Genomic DNA, 14,175 nt, shown 5'->3' on the forward strand with positions numbered 1-14,175 from the left:
CAGCAAAACCAGAAGTGGGTTTCAGAAGCTCAGAAGCGGTCCTCTGGTTACGAAATCTTCGGGATACGGCTGGGCATCCAGAACGATCCCGCTCGTAACTGGAGGTACTACTGTACTTGAAAGTTCATCTAAAATACCATATTTTTCGTCCCATAGGACGCACCTAGTTTTTTGGGGGGGAAATAAAGGAAAACAAATTTTCCTTTATTTCCCCCCCAAAACCAGGTCGGGGAATCCAAACCAGGTCGGGGAACAGCGGGATGGCAGTGCTGCGCCTCCCCGCTGTCCCCCAAGCTTGTGGGGCTGCGGATGTTTTCCCGAAGCGCCGGGCGCTCTGCTTTCAGCGCGCCCCGCGCTCTGGGAAGCAGGCTGCTATTTGCAGCCTAGGGAGCCCTGTGGGAACTCCCGCAGGCTCCCCAGGCTTGCTGATAGCTTCCTGAAGCCTGGAGAATGAGAGGGGTCGGTGCGCACCGACCCCTCTCGCTCTCCAGGCTTCAGCGAAAGCCTGCATTCGCTCCACAGGACGCACACAGATTTCCCCTTCATTTTTGCAGGGGAAAAAGTGCGTCCTATAGGGCGAAAAATATGGTATTTAATGTACTTCAAAAGTAACCATGCCATTAATAAAGCAGTTGAACAAAACCTTAGTAAGCATACTTTTATTCAGAGTCTCAGAAACCACCCAGAATAGCTCTAAGTCAACATATTATTCTACTATAGCTTGTTATAACAAAATAGAATCTGCATATTGAATAGCAGCATACATCTGAATACCAAATATTTGGCGGAGGGGGTTAAAAAGCAAAAACTATTGCCTCCATGCTCTGCCTGAATGCATCCCAGAGTCCAGCCACTGTTGCAAACAAAGTTATGGACTTGGGAGAAATTTGGGTCTGATTGACCCAAGCTGTTTTGATGTTCCTACCAAGCCATCTCAAATATAACCATAGCTGGCCAGATCACACATCCCTTCAGGCCTCTGAGCAACCTCCAGCACATCTCAACTAAGCCCCATAATACTTCTATGTTACAGGGAGATGTTTGTATGTATACCTGGATTCACATGTAGATACACTTTTAGAGGTTGAGCCATAAAGACCAAATTATCTACAGGTGCCTTCTGGGAGCACCCTGCCTATGGTACAGAGAGAGGTCTGTTATCAGAAAAGGTTGGTTGACCTTGCTTTTGCGTCCCTCTGAACTCAACAAAACCCTGACAAAACCCTGGGGGGGGGGGTTAAGGGCACACCCATTCAGAAATAAATTGTATGGAAAAATCAGGGCAACTTACTTCCTAAGAAAATATGCTCCAGGTCAGGGTGTAAACAGTTTAAGCATGGAGGTGGAATGTTGCTGGGCTCTCATCAGCCGCAGGAACCACAATCAGGAATAATGGGAGCTGTAGTCAAACAACATCTAGAGGACCACCAGTTGCCCACCGTTGTGAAACATGAAGTAGAAGCTTACCTCCAAGCACCCACCATCAGCAGTTCCCTCCTTGTTCTTCTTCTTTCCTGGTTCTTTCTTCTTCTCTCCCCCAGCAATGATCTAGAAGAATAAAAGAAAACCACCAAGGCACTTGTTTCAAAAAGTGTCATCATTAATCCTGCTAGAAAAATCGTTATTCTGTTTAGAAATGGTAAGAACAGCAGAGGAATTTCTGTAACTTTAGTGTGAATACACTCAGGATAATTAAACATTTTAGCTGCACCGGAATCTCAAATCCATTTCTGTTATTAACAACCCTCTTATTAAGCTAAAAGAAAGTAAGATTAATAATAATAATAATAATAAAAAAACAACAACAACCAACTCCTACTTTGGGGTAGTTAAAATGCTTAGCTACACAGCTGTCAAGATGTGAGGCTCCCTTTGGCATTGTATTCCTTGGCCTGCAAGCTTCTCTTTGAAGACAAGGGCAGAAACACAGCCGTTCTTTCCTCAGAAAGCACAGGTGATGCCAATGCGCAAACTGTTACCCAGGGACCTTGCATTGCCAAACTAGAAAGCGTTGAGGACTACTCACTTGGTGATCCAATTCTGCCAAGTTACAAGCAGGAATCCCAAAACAATTTGTGCCTATAGACCATTGGCACTCCTGGCTGGTGCACAAACAGGGCATGAGCCCTTCCTTGTCTCTAAAAGTTGACAACCACTGTCAGTGAATGAATGTACAGAGGGGCTTTCAACACAGGCCTGTTGTACTTCAATCCATTTTTATTTCTCTTTCATACTCACAATTTGGAGCTGCAGATGGATTAATCAAAAGCTGCCACCATGGTGAAGTGTTCTGTATTCACACTTCCTAATAAACTTGGGCAGGAGGAGACCATCTAGGCTGGCATTCTATGCCCAGGAGCAGCCAAGCAACCCAGAAACATCAAGATGGAGGCAGACTTATCCTCAAGCATCTGGTGATCAGATGAACATCCTTTGTAAATCAAGATGCAGCCTGTGGCTGTTTTTTGACTGATTTATCAAATCCCCAGATTGCTCAGTAGGAGAGATCTCAGGACAGTTCACAAAACTAAAGTAAAACAAGAAAACTGGACACCACAAAAATCAGGACAGTGGCAAGGATTTTAAAAAGAAACACTCCAGTTTGTTTGAAATTAATGAAAAGCACTTCCTCTCTTTTTTCTTATTTTAAAAATAGGTATTTAAAGGTCCATAGCAGAGGAAGGGCACCTGCTGTGCCTGAACAATGTCCCTGGTTCAATTCCCAGAATTTCCAAGCAGGGCTAGGAATTCCCATTTCAAACACAGAATTGCTGCCAGCCGGTGTCAACAGTACTAAGCTAGATGAACCAATGGCCTGACTCTGTATGAGGCAACTTTTTTTGTTCCTAGATCCCACTTGCTTTACGGGAAGGGCTGCCCTACCTTGGAGAGAAAACGAAACAGCAACTACCATTCTTTATCGAATGACCCCCATCTATACACAACACTCCGAGTTCCTTGGAGGAATACTAAGCAGGTTTTGTTTTTTAATAGAGAAAATAATTACAAGACAAGCACCCAGCGTGATTCGGGAAAAAGGGTGGCGTGGCGGCAGCTGTGACTAATGTTGGCCTTCGAGCCACAACATCTTCGCTGACATTTGCATGTCGACTTCCCGAGAGTCCACGTAACACTATACTGCCCACGTGTACGGCGCTTCACACATTACAGGCGCGTGTCAGGAGGTCCCTGCGAGGAAAGGCCTTGTATTCCAGCAAGGGATGGGTGCGAGGGAACCAGGGGGCAAACTATTTCATTTCTACGTATTGGGGGGGGGGGTCAGTTATAATATGAAAGGAGGTGACGCGCCAAAGGATTTCACAGTCACAAGGGCGCTGCGTAAAAGTGGCCGTGCGCGCAAGCAGCGTCCTCACGTTACAAACCCAGCCGGGATTCTTCGGAGAAGCTTCTTTGAAAGGGAGAGAAAAAGAGCCCAAGGCGAGGCCTCTTTTTTAAGTCTGCACCGAGGACGGGTGCTGCCTCCAGCCAGCCTCGCCATGGAGGTTGGGCGCGAAACTGGAGCCCCCTTACCTGTTCATCTGCCGCCGTCTCCATCTTCCTTCCTTCCTTGCGCAGGCTGAGCCGGTTCTTCCCTCCGAAGCAGCGGCAGCCAGCGAACTCAACCAGGCTGGCTTCAGTCGCGCAGGCCCCGGCAGCTGATGCAACGCGCCGCAAACGTGCTTCCCGGGCCCGCCCAGGCCGGGGCGCGGGGCGGAGCGCGAAGGATGGCGATCCCCGGGAGCGAAAGCGGAAGCTGCTCGCTCGGAGAGGCGAGAGAGCGGGGACGCGGTTGGTTGTTGTGCGCGCCCGCTCGATCGCTTTCTCAAGGGATCTCATTTCACAAATCGGGGGTCAGGTGGAGTCAGTGCCGGTGCCAGGCTGTTCTTTTTGCGCCACACACACACAAAATGCACCCCCCTCCCCAAAATTGCTAACTTCAATTTTAAAAACAAAACAAAACCGGTGTGTGTTAGAAAAAATCAAAAGCACTTGAAACTGGTATATATATATTTTTAAATTAAATGCATTTTCACTTTTTAGGTATACGTTACATAGATTTCCAATCTACTGTACGGTCTTTTTCATACATATGGATATAGTATGCATTACTTCAAAAATGATAAAACTTCAGAATATAAAATAAAAATAAAATATCAGATTTAAAAAGATGTAACGAAAACTAAACTGTATAAAAACGTGCCCTTTCAAAGGTCAGTACTGCGCCCCTCTGAAGTCTTTCACACTGATCCAATGATAGCACAGGCCCTGCGTAGAGTGGCCGGTTCCTAATGCGCTCCACTTTTTGCCATGTATTTTATCTGGCATGAAAGTCGCTGGCAAGTCAGAATTTGTGTCTGGTCTGTCTGCAGCCAGAATGATTAGCAGATAGCTGTGATGTTTTTTTAAAAAAAACTTATTTAAATCAAGCACAGCAAAAACCTGTGGCTCTCTGAACGCTATTGGACTGCAGCTGTCATGAGCCCCAGCCAGTACAGTGCTACCTCAGGTTACATACACTTCAGGTTACAGACTCTGCTAACCCAGAAACAGGACCTCAGGTTAAGAACTTTGCCGGTGGCGCGGAAGAAGCAGGAGGCCCCATTAGCTAAAGTGGTGCTTCAGGTTAAGAACAGTTTCAGGTTAAGAACGGACCTCCGGAACGAATTAAGTACTTAACCTGAGGTACCACTGTATTTCTTTAATATTTCATATATATATATATATATATATATATGAATGAAATGCTGGCTGGGGCTCATGGCAGCTGCAGTCCAATATATATACTGCTGTATCATTCACATTTATTTTATTAAATTTCTATACCGCCCTTCAACCAAGGATCACAGGGTGATTTACAATATAAAAACACAAGAATACTGTACATACCATACTAACAAACAAAATACTGAAAAAAAGCACAATACGAAACACTACAATTCTATCAGACACTTATACTTCCCTGTTTTAAGTTAAGTACTTGGCTGTACTAGCTAATCATAAACACTTCAATTAAGTCTTAGTTCTTCATTAATTAAGTCCAGTTCATAGTATTTAAAACAAAGTCTATACACTATGCTATCTATAAAAAGAAACTTTTCAAAATAGTCCATTATGACTCATTGTATTTTGTTTCTTGTTAAGCAGATTAATTTTGCAGATTTAATAAAAGAAATAAATCATGGAAAATTAAAAAGAAATTATGCGTGCAAAGACAGGCTCTGGCGGATTGAGCGGAACAGACCAATAGTGGGCCCCATAGTTTGGAAGGTGGTTTCTGCACATGCTGTAGAGGGAACTGGGGGACAGGTGAGGCTTGGCAACCTGGGAAGGTGGCCCATCTAGGAGAAGGAAAACTCGGATCCTAAACCTCCGCTGTTCTTATCTTTGGGTGAAGAAAAGGCTAAGGAGTAAACCCTACACAAATCCAGAGTGAAGTCCCTAAAACAGCTGGATGGTGCCTTGTAGGTCTCCTTCTGGCAACTCCTGCAGCCAAGCGGGTGCCAAACATAATGCTTTGCTGTCCTTTGGACCACATCAGGGAGGCTGAAAGTGGTGCGTTTGTCATCTGGACAGCCCAGAACCGCCATGTCCTGGGAGATCACTTAAGACCTGCTAACACAGCAGTTAGACATCAGCCTCAGAGGTGCACTCTATTGTCTCTGGAGACAGACGGATGATAACAGCAGCAGCAATAATAATAATAATAATAATAATAATAATAATAATAATAATAGGATTCTAGCCTTAATTTTTCCTTTTGGGTATGTGGGGACACGGGTGGTGCTGTGGGTCAAACCACAGAGCCTAGGGCTTGCGGATCAGAAGGTTGAAGGTTCGAATCCCCGCAACGGGGTGAGCTCCCGTTGCTCAGTCCCTGTTCCTGCCAACCTAGCAGTTCGAAAGCACGTCAAAGTGCAAGTAAATAAATAGGTACCACTCCGGCAGGAAGGTAAACGGCGTTTCCGTGCGCTGCTCTGGTTTGCCAGAAGTGGCTTAGTCATGCTGGCCACATGACCCGGAAGCTGTACGCCGGCTCCCTCGGCCAATAAAGCGAGATGAGCATGCAACCCCAGAGTCCGTGACTAGACCTAATGGTCAGGGGTCGCTTTACCTTTACCTATGTGAGTGATTTTCTTGTTTTCTGATGGAGAAACCAAAGTGTCTAATATATTCAAAGTTGTCTCTGTGTATATGTTGTATGAACTGGTGCCTGACTTTGCTTTTGTTTTTTTATTCCTTCCTCCCCACCCTTTTCCCTTGTGTGTCATGTCTTTTAGATTGTTAACAATGAGGGCAGGGACTTATCTTACTATTGATCTTGTAAGTATTCCTGGGAGCCTTTTGGACTGAAGAGGTAGAAAAAGTGCTTTAAATAAATAAGAAGATCTTCCACTGTTCAGTTCAAGCATGATGGTTCACAAATGTACATTAGCAAGTTAACGTATGAAGGTATGTCAAAAAGAAGCTAATTTTTGCAGGAGTCTCACCATTTTGTTTATAAAAAATAATTATATCACTTTGTATGATACAATACTAGAAGCATAGATGAGATTCTAAAACTAGAAAATATTTAGTGAAAAACAAACAAATAGGAAACAAAGTTATTTAAAGGAGAAATGAAAAATCCGCAACAACTGGTAGATTCTGGAAAGGTGTACATTATTAACATTATGTAATAAATATAGCCGGACGCGGGTGGCGCTGTGGGTTAAAGCCTCAGCGCCTAGGACTTGCCGATCAAAAGGTCGGTGGTTCAAATCCCCGTGGCGGGGTGCACTCCCATTGCTCGGTCCCAGCGCCTGCCAACCTAGCAGTTCGAAAGCACCCCCGGGTGCAAGTAGATAAATAGGGACTGCTTACTGGCGGGAAGGTAAACGGCGTTTCCGTGTGCAGCTCTGGCTCACCAGATGCAGCGATGTCACGCTGGCCATGTGACCCGGAAGTGTCTTCGGACAGCGCTGGCCCCTGGCCTCTTAAGTGAGATGGGCGCACAACCCCAGAGTCTGTCAAGACTGGCCCTTACGGGCAGGGGTACCTTTACCTTACCTTTAATAAATATAGCCAGGAGAGGGCAGTAAAGTTACACATTTCAGAATATAATCCTTTGTGACCTTGATTCTGTTTGGATTCATTTAACCTTTTTCCATTATGATTTTTTTGTTGCTGTTCTGTTTTGCAATCCTGGAAATTCACATGAAACTATTTCTTGGCACGGATCCAATACAAAGTGGCACTGTAGGCCAACCAGAGCCATGTCCAGATTAGAGAGAGCAAGAGCGTTGGGCAAAATTCATTATCGATAGGTCCCCAACCTTGTTGGAGAGCCTTAGCAAGCTTTTTGCTACTGCTCACAGCCAGTGACATTGTTCTGTAGCTAAGGGCTGCCATTTAAATTTCCCACAATTCCTCACAAAAGGCCATACATCAGGGCATTGTGGGAAATTAAAAGCAGTTAAACTCAATTGCTTGGTGCTGCTCAGAGCACTGCAGTGCATGGGGGGTGGGGAGAAATTAAAAAGGACCCAGCATGGGGTGGCTCTTCCAAGATGCTAGAGCCCTGGGTTTGAATCCCCACTAAGCCATGAAGCTCACTGGGTGACCTTGGGCCAGTTACTTCCCCTCAGCCAAACCTACCTCACAGGATTGTTGTGGGGATTAAATGAGGAGGGAGAGAGCCATGAGAACCTTGAGCTATATAAAAAACACGAGTTTGGAAAACCTCTGCCAATCAGGTTTGCTAAAGGCAAACTAGATGTGGCATTCATTTTGTGATTGCAATTAAAATGGCACTTTAAAAATGTAAATAGCAGCTATGGGGCAGCCTGAGCAGGTTTGGGACCACGAGGGATAAAAGGAGGGGGTTAACACTTTCTCCTCCATTGTGGTACCAGTGAGAATCATCCCCGCTTTAGCAGTTTATTTGCATATGGAGGGAAACTTAATACATTCTAATGCATTCTGAATCTGCCCATAACATGCAATCTAATCCTAGGTATGTTTGCTCAGAAGCAAGTCCCACAGAGTTCACTTTCTCCCAGGAAAATGTGCTTCGGATCGCAGCCCTCCTGGTTTCATTGATTCCCTTTATAATTTGACCACAAAAAATCATCAATGTGTACAAAAACAAAAAAGGAACAGACCCCCCCCCCCGTGAATGTAGTGTGAATTGATTCTGCTTAGTAACATGGGACAAAAATGGATTCTGTTTATTAGTTTATCATACAAAAGTCCATCTGTGCCAATTTCTATGCATGGCTTTGGTATTTACACTGTCTGCCCTGTGAGTGGCACCGAGGGGGCGGGAAGGAGCACCGTTTGTCTTGTAGAAACCACAGCTGCCAAGCACAGAAAGGACAGTGATTTTTATATAGGTGAAATGTCTTGGGTCAAATCCTAAGTGGGTGCAGACTGGTGTAAATATTGAGCTGTATCCATTTCCATCAAGTCTTACATTAAATTTACTTTAAAGTTGTGGTTGGAAAGACTGGCTGGAATTAGAATGTTATTGAGTTCACATTCTTCTTAAAACAGGCAGTAAAGAAAGTAGCCAGGAAAATACAATCCAAGGAAATAACAGTGTGAAAAATGGAAGCTGGTGAGCCAGACTAATGCCAGGAGCTTGAAATGGGGGTGTTTGAGACCTTCTACAAATGGGGTAAGACGTCACTATTAAAATCAGTATGATGTATCTAGCTTTGAAGGCCCTTGAGCGTATGCCATCTTCTTTTGAACCCAAGTTATGCCTAAACCATCCCGGGAAAACCACTTCTTCTAGCTAGGACATAAAGTGGGTTTTAATGTTTTCAATTAACATTTTATTCTGTGGAGCGAAGAGTGAGACCTCATCAGGAAATTCGTAAGTGAAGTTTCTTGATCTCAAACTGGCTTTTCAAACCCAAAAACTAGCTGGGAATTTTGCAAGACTTCTTATACCATGGCCTGTGTCTACCTAGTGTTATAAAAGTTTAACCGGAGACTTGTATTTCCTTTGGTTTCGAAGCATTAAAAAGTAGTCTAGTTAGATTTCTGGAAAGGGGGCTCTGGAAAATACATCAAGGACTTACTTCTGAGTAAACATGCCTCGGATTAGTTTGCCTGTTATAGGCAGACCAGTACGCATTAGAAACATAGTTTCTCTAAGGTGTATACCTTGCATGTTTTTTTCCAAGTTACAAGATGTTACATGGCTGGTTGTCTTTGTCAAATGGTTCTCCTGAATGTGCTTAGCAATTTTAGAGAAATCATGTGAAACTAAGACAGAAGCTTTTCTAGAAGTTTCAAGAATTTGTATTGGTGACTGTATTCCAAGCAGAAGCTCCTATTTATAATGGGCCAGATTACTGCAAGTTGATTCTAGTTTTTGATCATATAATGATTCATCTTGCATACTGATGCCCCCTTTCCATCCCTAACTTTTTGACACCTGTTCTTCATCACCCTCCTCCTCCCCTCCCTCCTTCTTCCCTTCCCTCTCTCCCTTTCCCCACCCACCTCTTTCTCTTTCATACCCTCCTTACTCCCCCCCCCCAGTAGGCTGAGAGGGACAGATCTCTGCTGTTGTCAGAGATCAGAACTGATTGCTTGCAGGCTCTAGGACTGCAGCTTGCCCACCTCGCTTCTGTAAATAAACCCAGATTCTACACTATGAACCAGCTTTTTAAGTATTGGATGCCTGAGTGCATCTTACTGATTAAGTGTTTTATCCTCATCAAAGATCCATGCCTTTGAATGCTTGATGGGAGCGTTCCACCTATATTATGTTATTGGCTCAGGCATCACTCTCTACTGAAGCACTTAGTTAGGATCGTGGTCATCACACTGTGGGATGCATCAAGGCTGGAGGTGGTCAGATACTGACAGATCATAACTACACTAGGCCATACTAGGGAATACTGTGGTGTTAGTCTGTGTTTCTGGCTTGTGGTATCAACCTGGACCTGATGCTGTGACCACAGCTGGAAGCCTCCTGAAAGAAAGGATGTCAGTCTAAGATAGGAGTCAACAAACTTTTTCAGCAGGGGGCCAGTCCACTGTCCCTCAGACCTTGTGGGGGGGGGGCAAACTATATTTTTTGGGGGGGGAATGAACAAATTCCTGTGTCCCACAAATAACCCAGAGATGCATTTTAAATAAAAGGACACATTCTACTTACATAAAAACACGCTGATTCCCGGACTGTCCGCGGGCCGGATTTAGAAGGCTATTGGGCTGGATCCAGCCCCCGGGCCTTAGTTTGCCTACCCATGGTCTAATGAATCACAAATCACCTTCTCAATTCTCCTCTTCTGATGTGTCTTAAGTCCAGCTACCTATCTTGGAAACTTGGTGGGATTCTGAGATACTTTTCTTAAAACTACTAAAAGGTAGAAATCAGAGGCATAATTTTTTTTATCTATAGCTTCTGCTGAAATACTGTATTGATGATTATGTTTCATGATGCTGTTGAGAGCGGTGTCTAAAAAGGGATTTTGCAAGAAGGAGTGGCAACCACTGGTTCAGAGACTGCTGCTATGTGGTAAAGGTAAAGGGACCCCTGACCGTTAAGTTCAGTTGCGGCCGACTCTGGGGTTGCGGTACTCATCTCGCTTTATTGGCCGAGGTAGCCAGCGTACTGCTTCCAGGTCATGTGGCCAGCATGACTAAGCAACTTCTGGCAAACCAGAGTAGTGCATGGAAATGCCGTTTACCTTCCCGCTTTATCTACTTGCACTCTGACGTGCTTTCGAACTGCTAGGTTGGCAGGAGCTGGGACCGAAAAACGGGAGCTCAGGGATTCAAACTGCTGACCTTCTAATCAGCAAGGCCTAGGTTTAACCCACAGCGCCAACTGGGTCCCAGGTCTGCTATGTGGTAGGAAGGCCATATACCTTACTTTACAGAGATCAGTCCTCTATTTGAAGGATTAATTCCAGGCCCAGTTGAAAGATAAAGAACCCTCAGAAGGAAGAGCAAGAAGGGCCTTGAAGTTGCAACTGGAGCAGATTGAGCAGGTCCACAGGTCACTTGGGCAGCCTTCGCCATTATGTCAAGATGTACTGTATTTCTCTTAAAATTATAGTAAGTATTTCTAAATTACATCTAAACTATTTTGCAAATTTTATGCACATCTGTGGTGCCCTCTGTCCTTTTTTCCTGGTGATTCTTTGGGGTGTTGGTGCAATGCATACATGGGCAGCCTCTTGAAGGTTGGACCTAAACTCTTTACACTTTCTAGAGTTCTCTGGAATGTTCTTCAGGGCTGCCCTGAAAGGTGTCGGTCCCATCTATGTAATTACACTGAGACAACGAAGCGAACTCCAGCAACCTTCCTTTTACGATGACGAAACAAGCAAACAAACAAACAAACAAACAAGAAAGATGGCAGAAATTTAAATGCCATCCAAAATTCTTATTGCTAATTATGTGGATGCTTTCCACTCCATTGCATCTGCTTGGTGGAGAAACGATTGACCTATACTCTCAAAAATAAGAATGTGGGAAAGTCTGTGAACTTCAAGAGTTATGCTGGCAACGTTTTGCTGGTATTTCTCCACAGGAAGGCTTAGCTGACATTGGAAGAATGGGTGAAAGAGCAGGGAGGCAGGCACCAAGTACCGTCCAAATTTGATTAGGCTTTTTGCCACTTCCAGAATCAGAACTTTGGCCCGCAATAAATTCCTCTTGCTGGAAACCTACAACACCCCCCTCCCCAAAACACTCCGTGTGACTGGAGATCACAAGGCTCCCTATTGGAAATATTCTCAACAGAGATTTCAGGAAGGTTAGCTAATGTGAAGCATACTTGTGTAATTCCCATGATGGGCACTGATAACTGGGGCCTGTTCTGTGCGCCAGCTGAGAGTTAAAGGGAGCCTGGTGACATCCTACAGCTCAGCTGCATGCCAAAAGTAGATGTTGTATAGAATGAAATGCCATTCACCATGCTTTGCTACCCTTGTTTCCAAAACTGCCAACATCTGAAGAAAACCTAAAGCCAAAAGAGGGAAATTAACGACCTGGTTCTGTGGCCTGAGCCCACACAGCTATCTATTAAAGTTGCAAGATTTATTGTCCTAGTACCCAAGTTAAAACTGGCAATGCAGTCAGCGAGAAAGGATAAGCACAATGCCAAGAAGGTTGCTAGCTAACCATGAGAAGAAAAAGAAATGCTTCTTTGGCTTTCTTTTTCTTCTTCTTCTTCTTCTTTGCTTTTTGACCAGCTGAGGCAAGTCTCCCCTCCCTAGGTTGTGGGTGGGTGTGGGTGTGCTTAGTTATGTACCTTTTCCAATTGGCACCTGCTCCCATGCCTGCAAAAAACAACAACACCAGGTTTCTGCCTTAGATCTATCAAAAATTGCTACCCTGGCTCCATCACTGGGTAGGATGTCCAAAAGAGAGAAAACACATAACCAAGAAAAGAGAAAGGGCATGGGTTTGCATAAAATCTGCATGTGCTCATTTATATGTGTATTTATATGTGTAGCGCAGGTGGCACTGTGGTCTAAACCACTGAGCCTCTTGGGCTTGCCGATCAGAAAGTCGGCGGTTTGAATCCCCGCGACGGGGTGAGCTCCCGTTGCTCAGTCCCTGCTCCTGCCAACCTAGCAGTTCAAAAGCACATCAAAAAATGTGCAAGTAGATAAATAGGTACCGCTCCAGTGGGAAGGTAAATGGTGTTTCCATGCGCTGCTCTGGTTTGCCAGAAGCGGCTTAGTCATGCTGGCCACATGACCCGGCCACATGACCCCGCATGACCTGGCCACATGACCCACAGACAAACGCCGACTCCCTCAGCCTACAGAGCGAGATGAGCAACGCAACGCCAGAGTCATCCGTGACTGGACCTAACGGTCAGGGATACCTTTACCTTTTTTATCTGTATTTACATTGAAATATCTATATCCATAGTAATGATGCCTGTGGCTTCAAATATAGCGTTGCTTAGTTTAAATAGAGGGCTGCCCTCTGATAGCCCTTCAGAGAGAGGGGGGTTGTCTGTAAAACAAGCTACACAAGGAGGGGCCCACCACAGAACAGGTTTGCTGAGGAGTCGCCTCAAGGCTAGAGTTGACCCTGTTTCTCTCTCAAGAGTAGCAGTAGCAGTAGTAGTAGTAGTAGTAGTAATACCCCACCCATCTGGCTGGGTTTCCCCAGCCACTCTGGGTGGCTTCCAACAAAAGATTAAAAATACATTAAAACATCAGTCATTAAAAACGTCCCACCTACTTGACTCTTGAGTGGATGCTGCTGAAGTAAAGCAAGCCCAAGTCTAGTCAGTGCCTAAATAGAAGACCACCTCAGGAAAGCACGCATGCTGCTTTAAGGTTCTGCAGAAGAAAGGCAGGATATAAATGCCATAAATAAATAAATGTGCCCTCGCACCCCAGCATTCGTAGCGAGTGAAATGTACGGCTGTGAACTGCAAGCTGAACTCTGTGAAACTCGCAAGCTGATACCCTTCTGCCAACACAAGTTGTTCCAGTTAAAAAGGCATAACCCTCCCTACTTGGCAATAGAGCTCTATTCCACAGTTCTCTCGTGAGGCGAACAAGCTGCAAATTCTTCCCCCTCCACTTCCTTCCACTGTAGTACCTCATCTCCACATTTTTTATTTTAATTTATTTGGTACTCTGACTAGAAACCCTTAGGAACTCTTCCTCCCACCACCCTGCAATAACATTTTAAATTAAGAAGCGAACAGTAAAAGAAAGCAAATGGGAAGAAAACAATTGTTTATTGGAAAACATCTGTTTGCCTTTAAGGTAATGTAAAAAATTTACAGTGGATTGCTAAGCAATGCCTCTTGCATTTATAGTTCTGCTTCATTTTCCATTCGCGTATATGACATTAGGGGGTTCCGTGACAAACACCACAAATTGTGTTTGGAGATGAAGTTTGTTTTTACTCTGGCCTGGATTTCAGCAAGACTTTTTCTTTTTTCAAAATTAAACCATCTACAGAATGGCACATCTGTTGAGGCTGCCTGAGGACACGGAGCTTGATAAATGTCTACATTTTTTCAGACGTGGGAACTCTTGGGCAAAACGGGATGCCTGCTTTGGCCATTTGCATGCCAGTACCCAGTGTGCTTTTTCAGCTCACAGCAATTGGATTGTTGTGTCTCAATCCTCGGGATAAAGCAAAAAGTTCAAGCCTGTTTGTGCAGTGCGGGCACACAGAATGCTTTTTCAACAG

General features: G+C 44.6%; 1 protein-coding gene across 4 annotated transcripts in view; it reads right to left on the reverse strand.

The window, feature by feature from the left end:
• The window catches only part of TARS1 (threonyl-tRNA synthetase 1), a 203,012-nt gene that overhangs the window by 17,528 nt on the left and 171,309 nt on the right, over positions 1 to 14,175 (reverse strand). For 2 of the 4 annotated variants that reach the window (XR_014556175.1, XM_083702678.1), the window contains exons 1-2: positions 3,532 to 3,852; positions 1,468 to 1,548 (exon numbers count right to left, since the gene is read on the reverse strand). Coding sequence is in view for 3 of the 4 variants with exons in the window: in XM_083702678.1 (XP_083558804.1) it covers positions 1,468 to 1,548; positions 3,532 to 3,837 (387 nt within the window). In the remaining variant the exon portion in view is untranslated. Of the gene's footprint in view, positions 1 to 1,467; positions 1,549 to 3,531; positions 3,853 to 14,175 lie in introns of those variants that run through there. The other 2 variants (XM_083702679.1, XM_083702680.1) reach the window with 1 other exon arrangement.

The sequence above is a fragment of the Podarcis gaigeae genome (genome assembly GCF_964106915.1).
Source record: "Podarcis gaigeae genome assembly, chromosome: 11".
NCBI classification, from domain to species: domain Eukaryota; kingdom Metazoa; phylum Chordata; class Lepidosauria; order Squamata; family Lacertidae; genus Podarcis; species Podarcis gaigeae.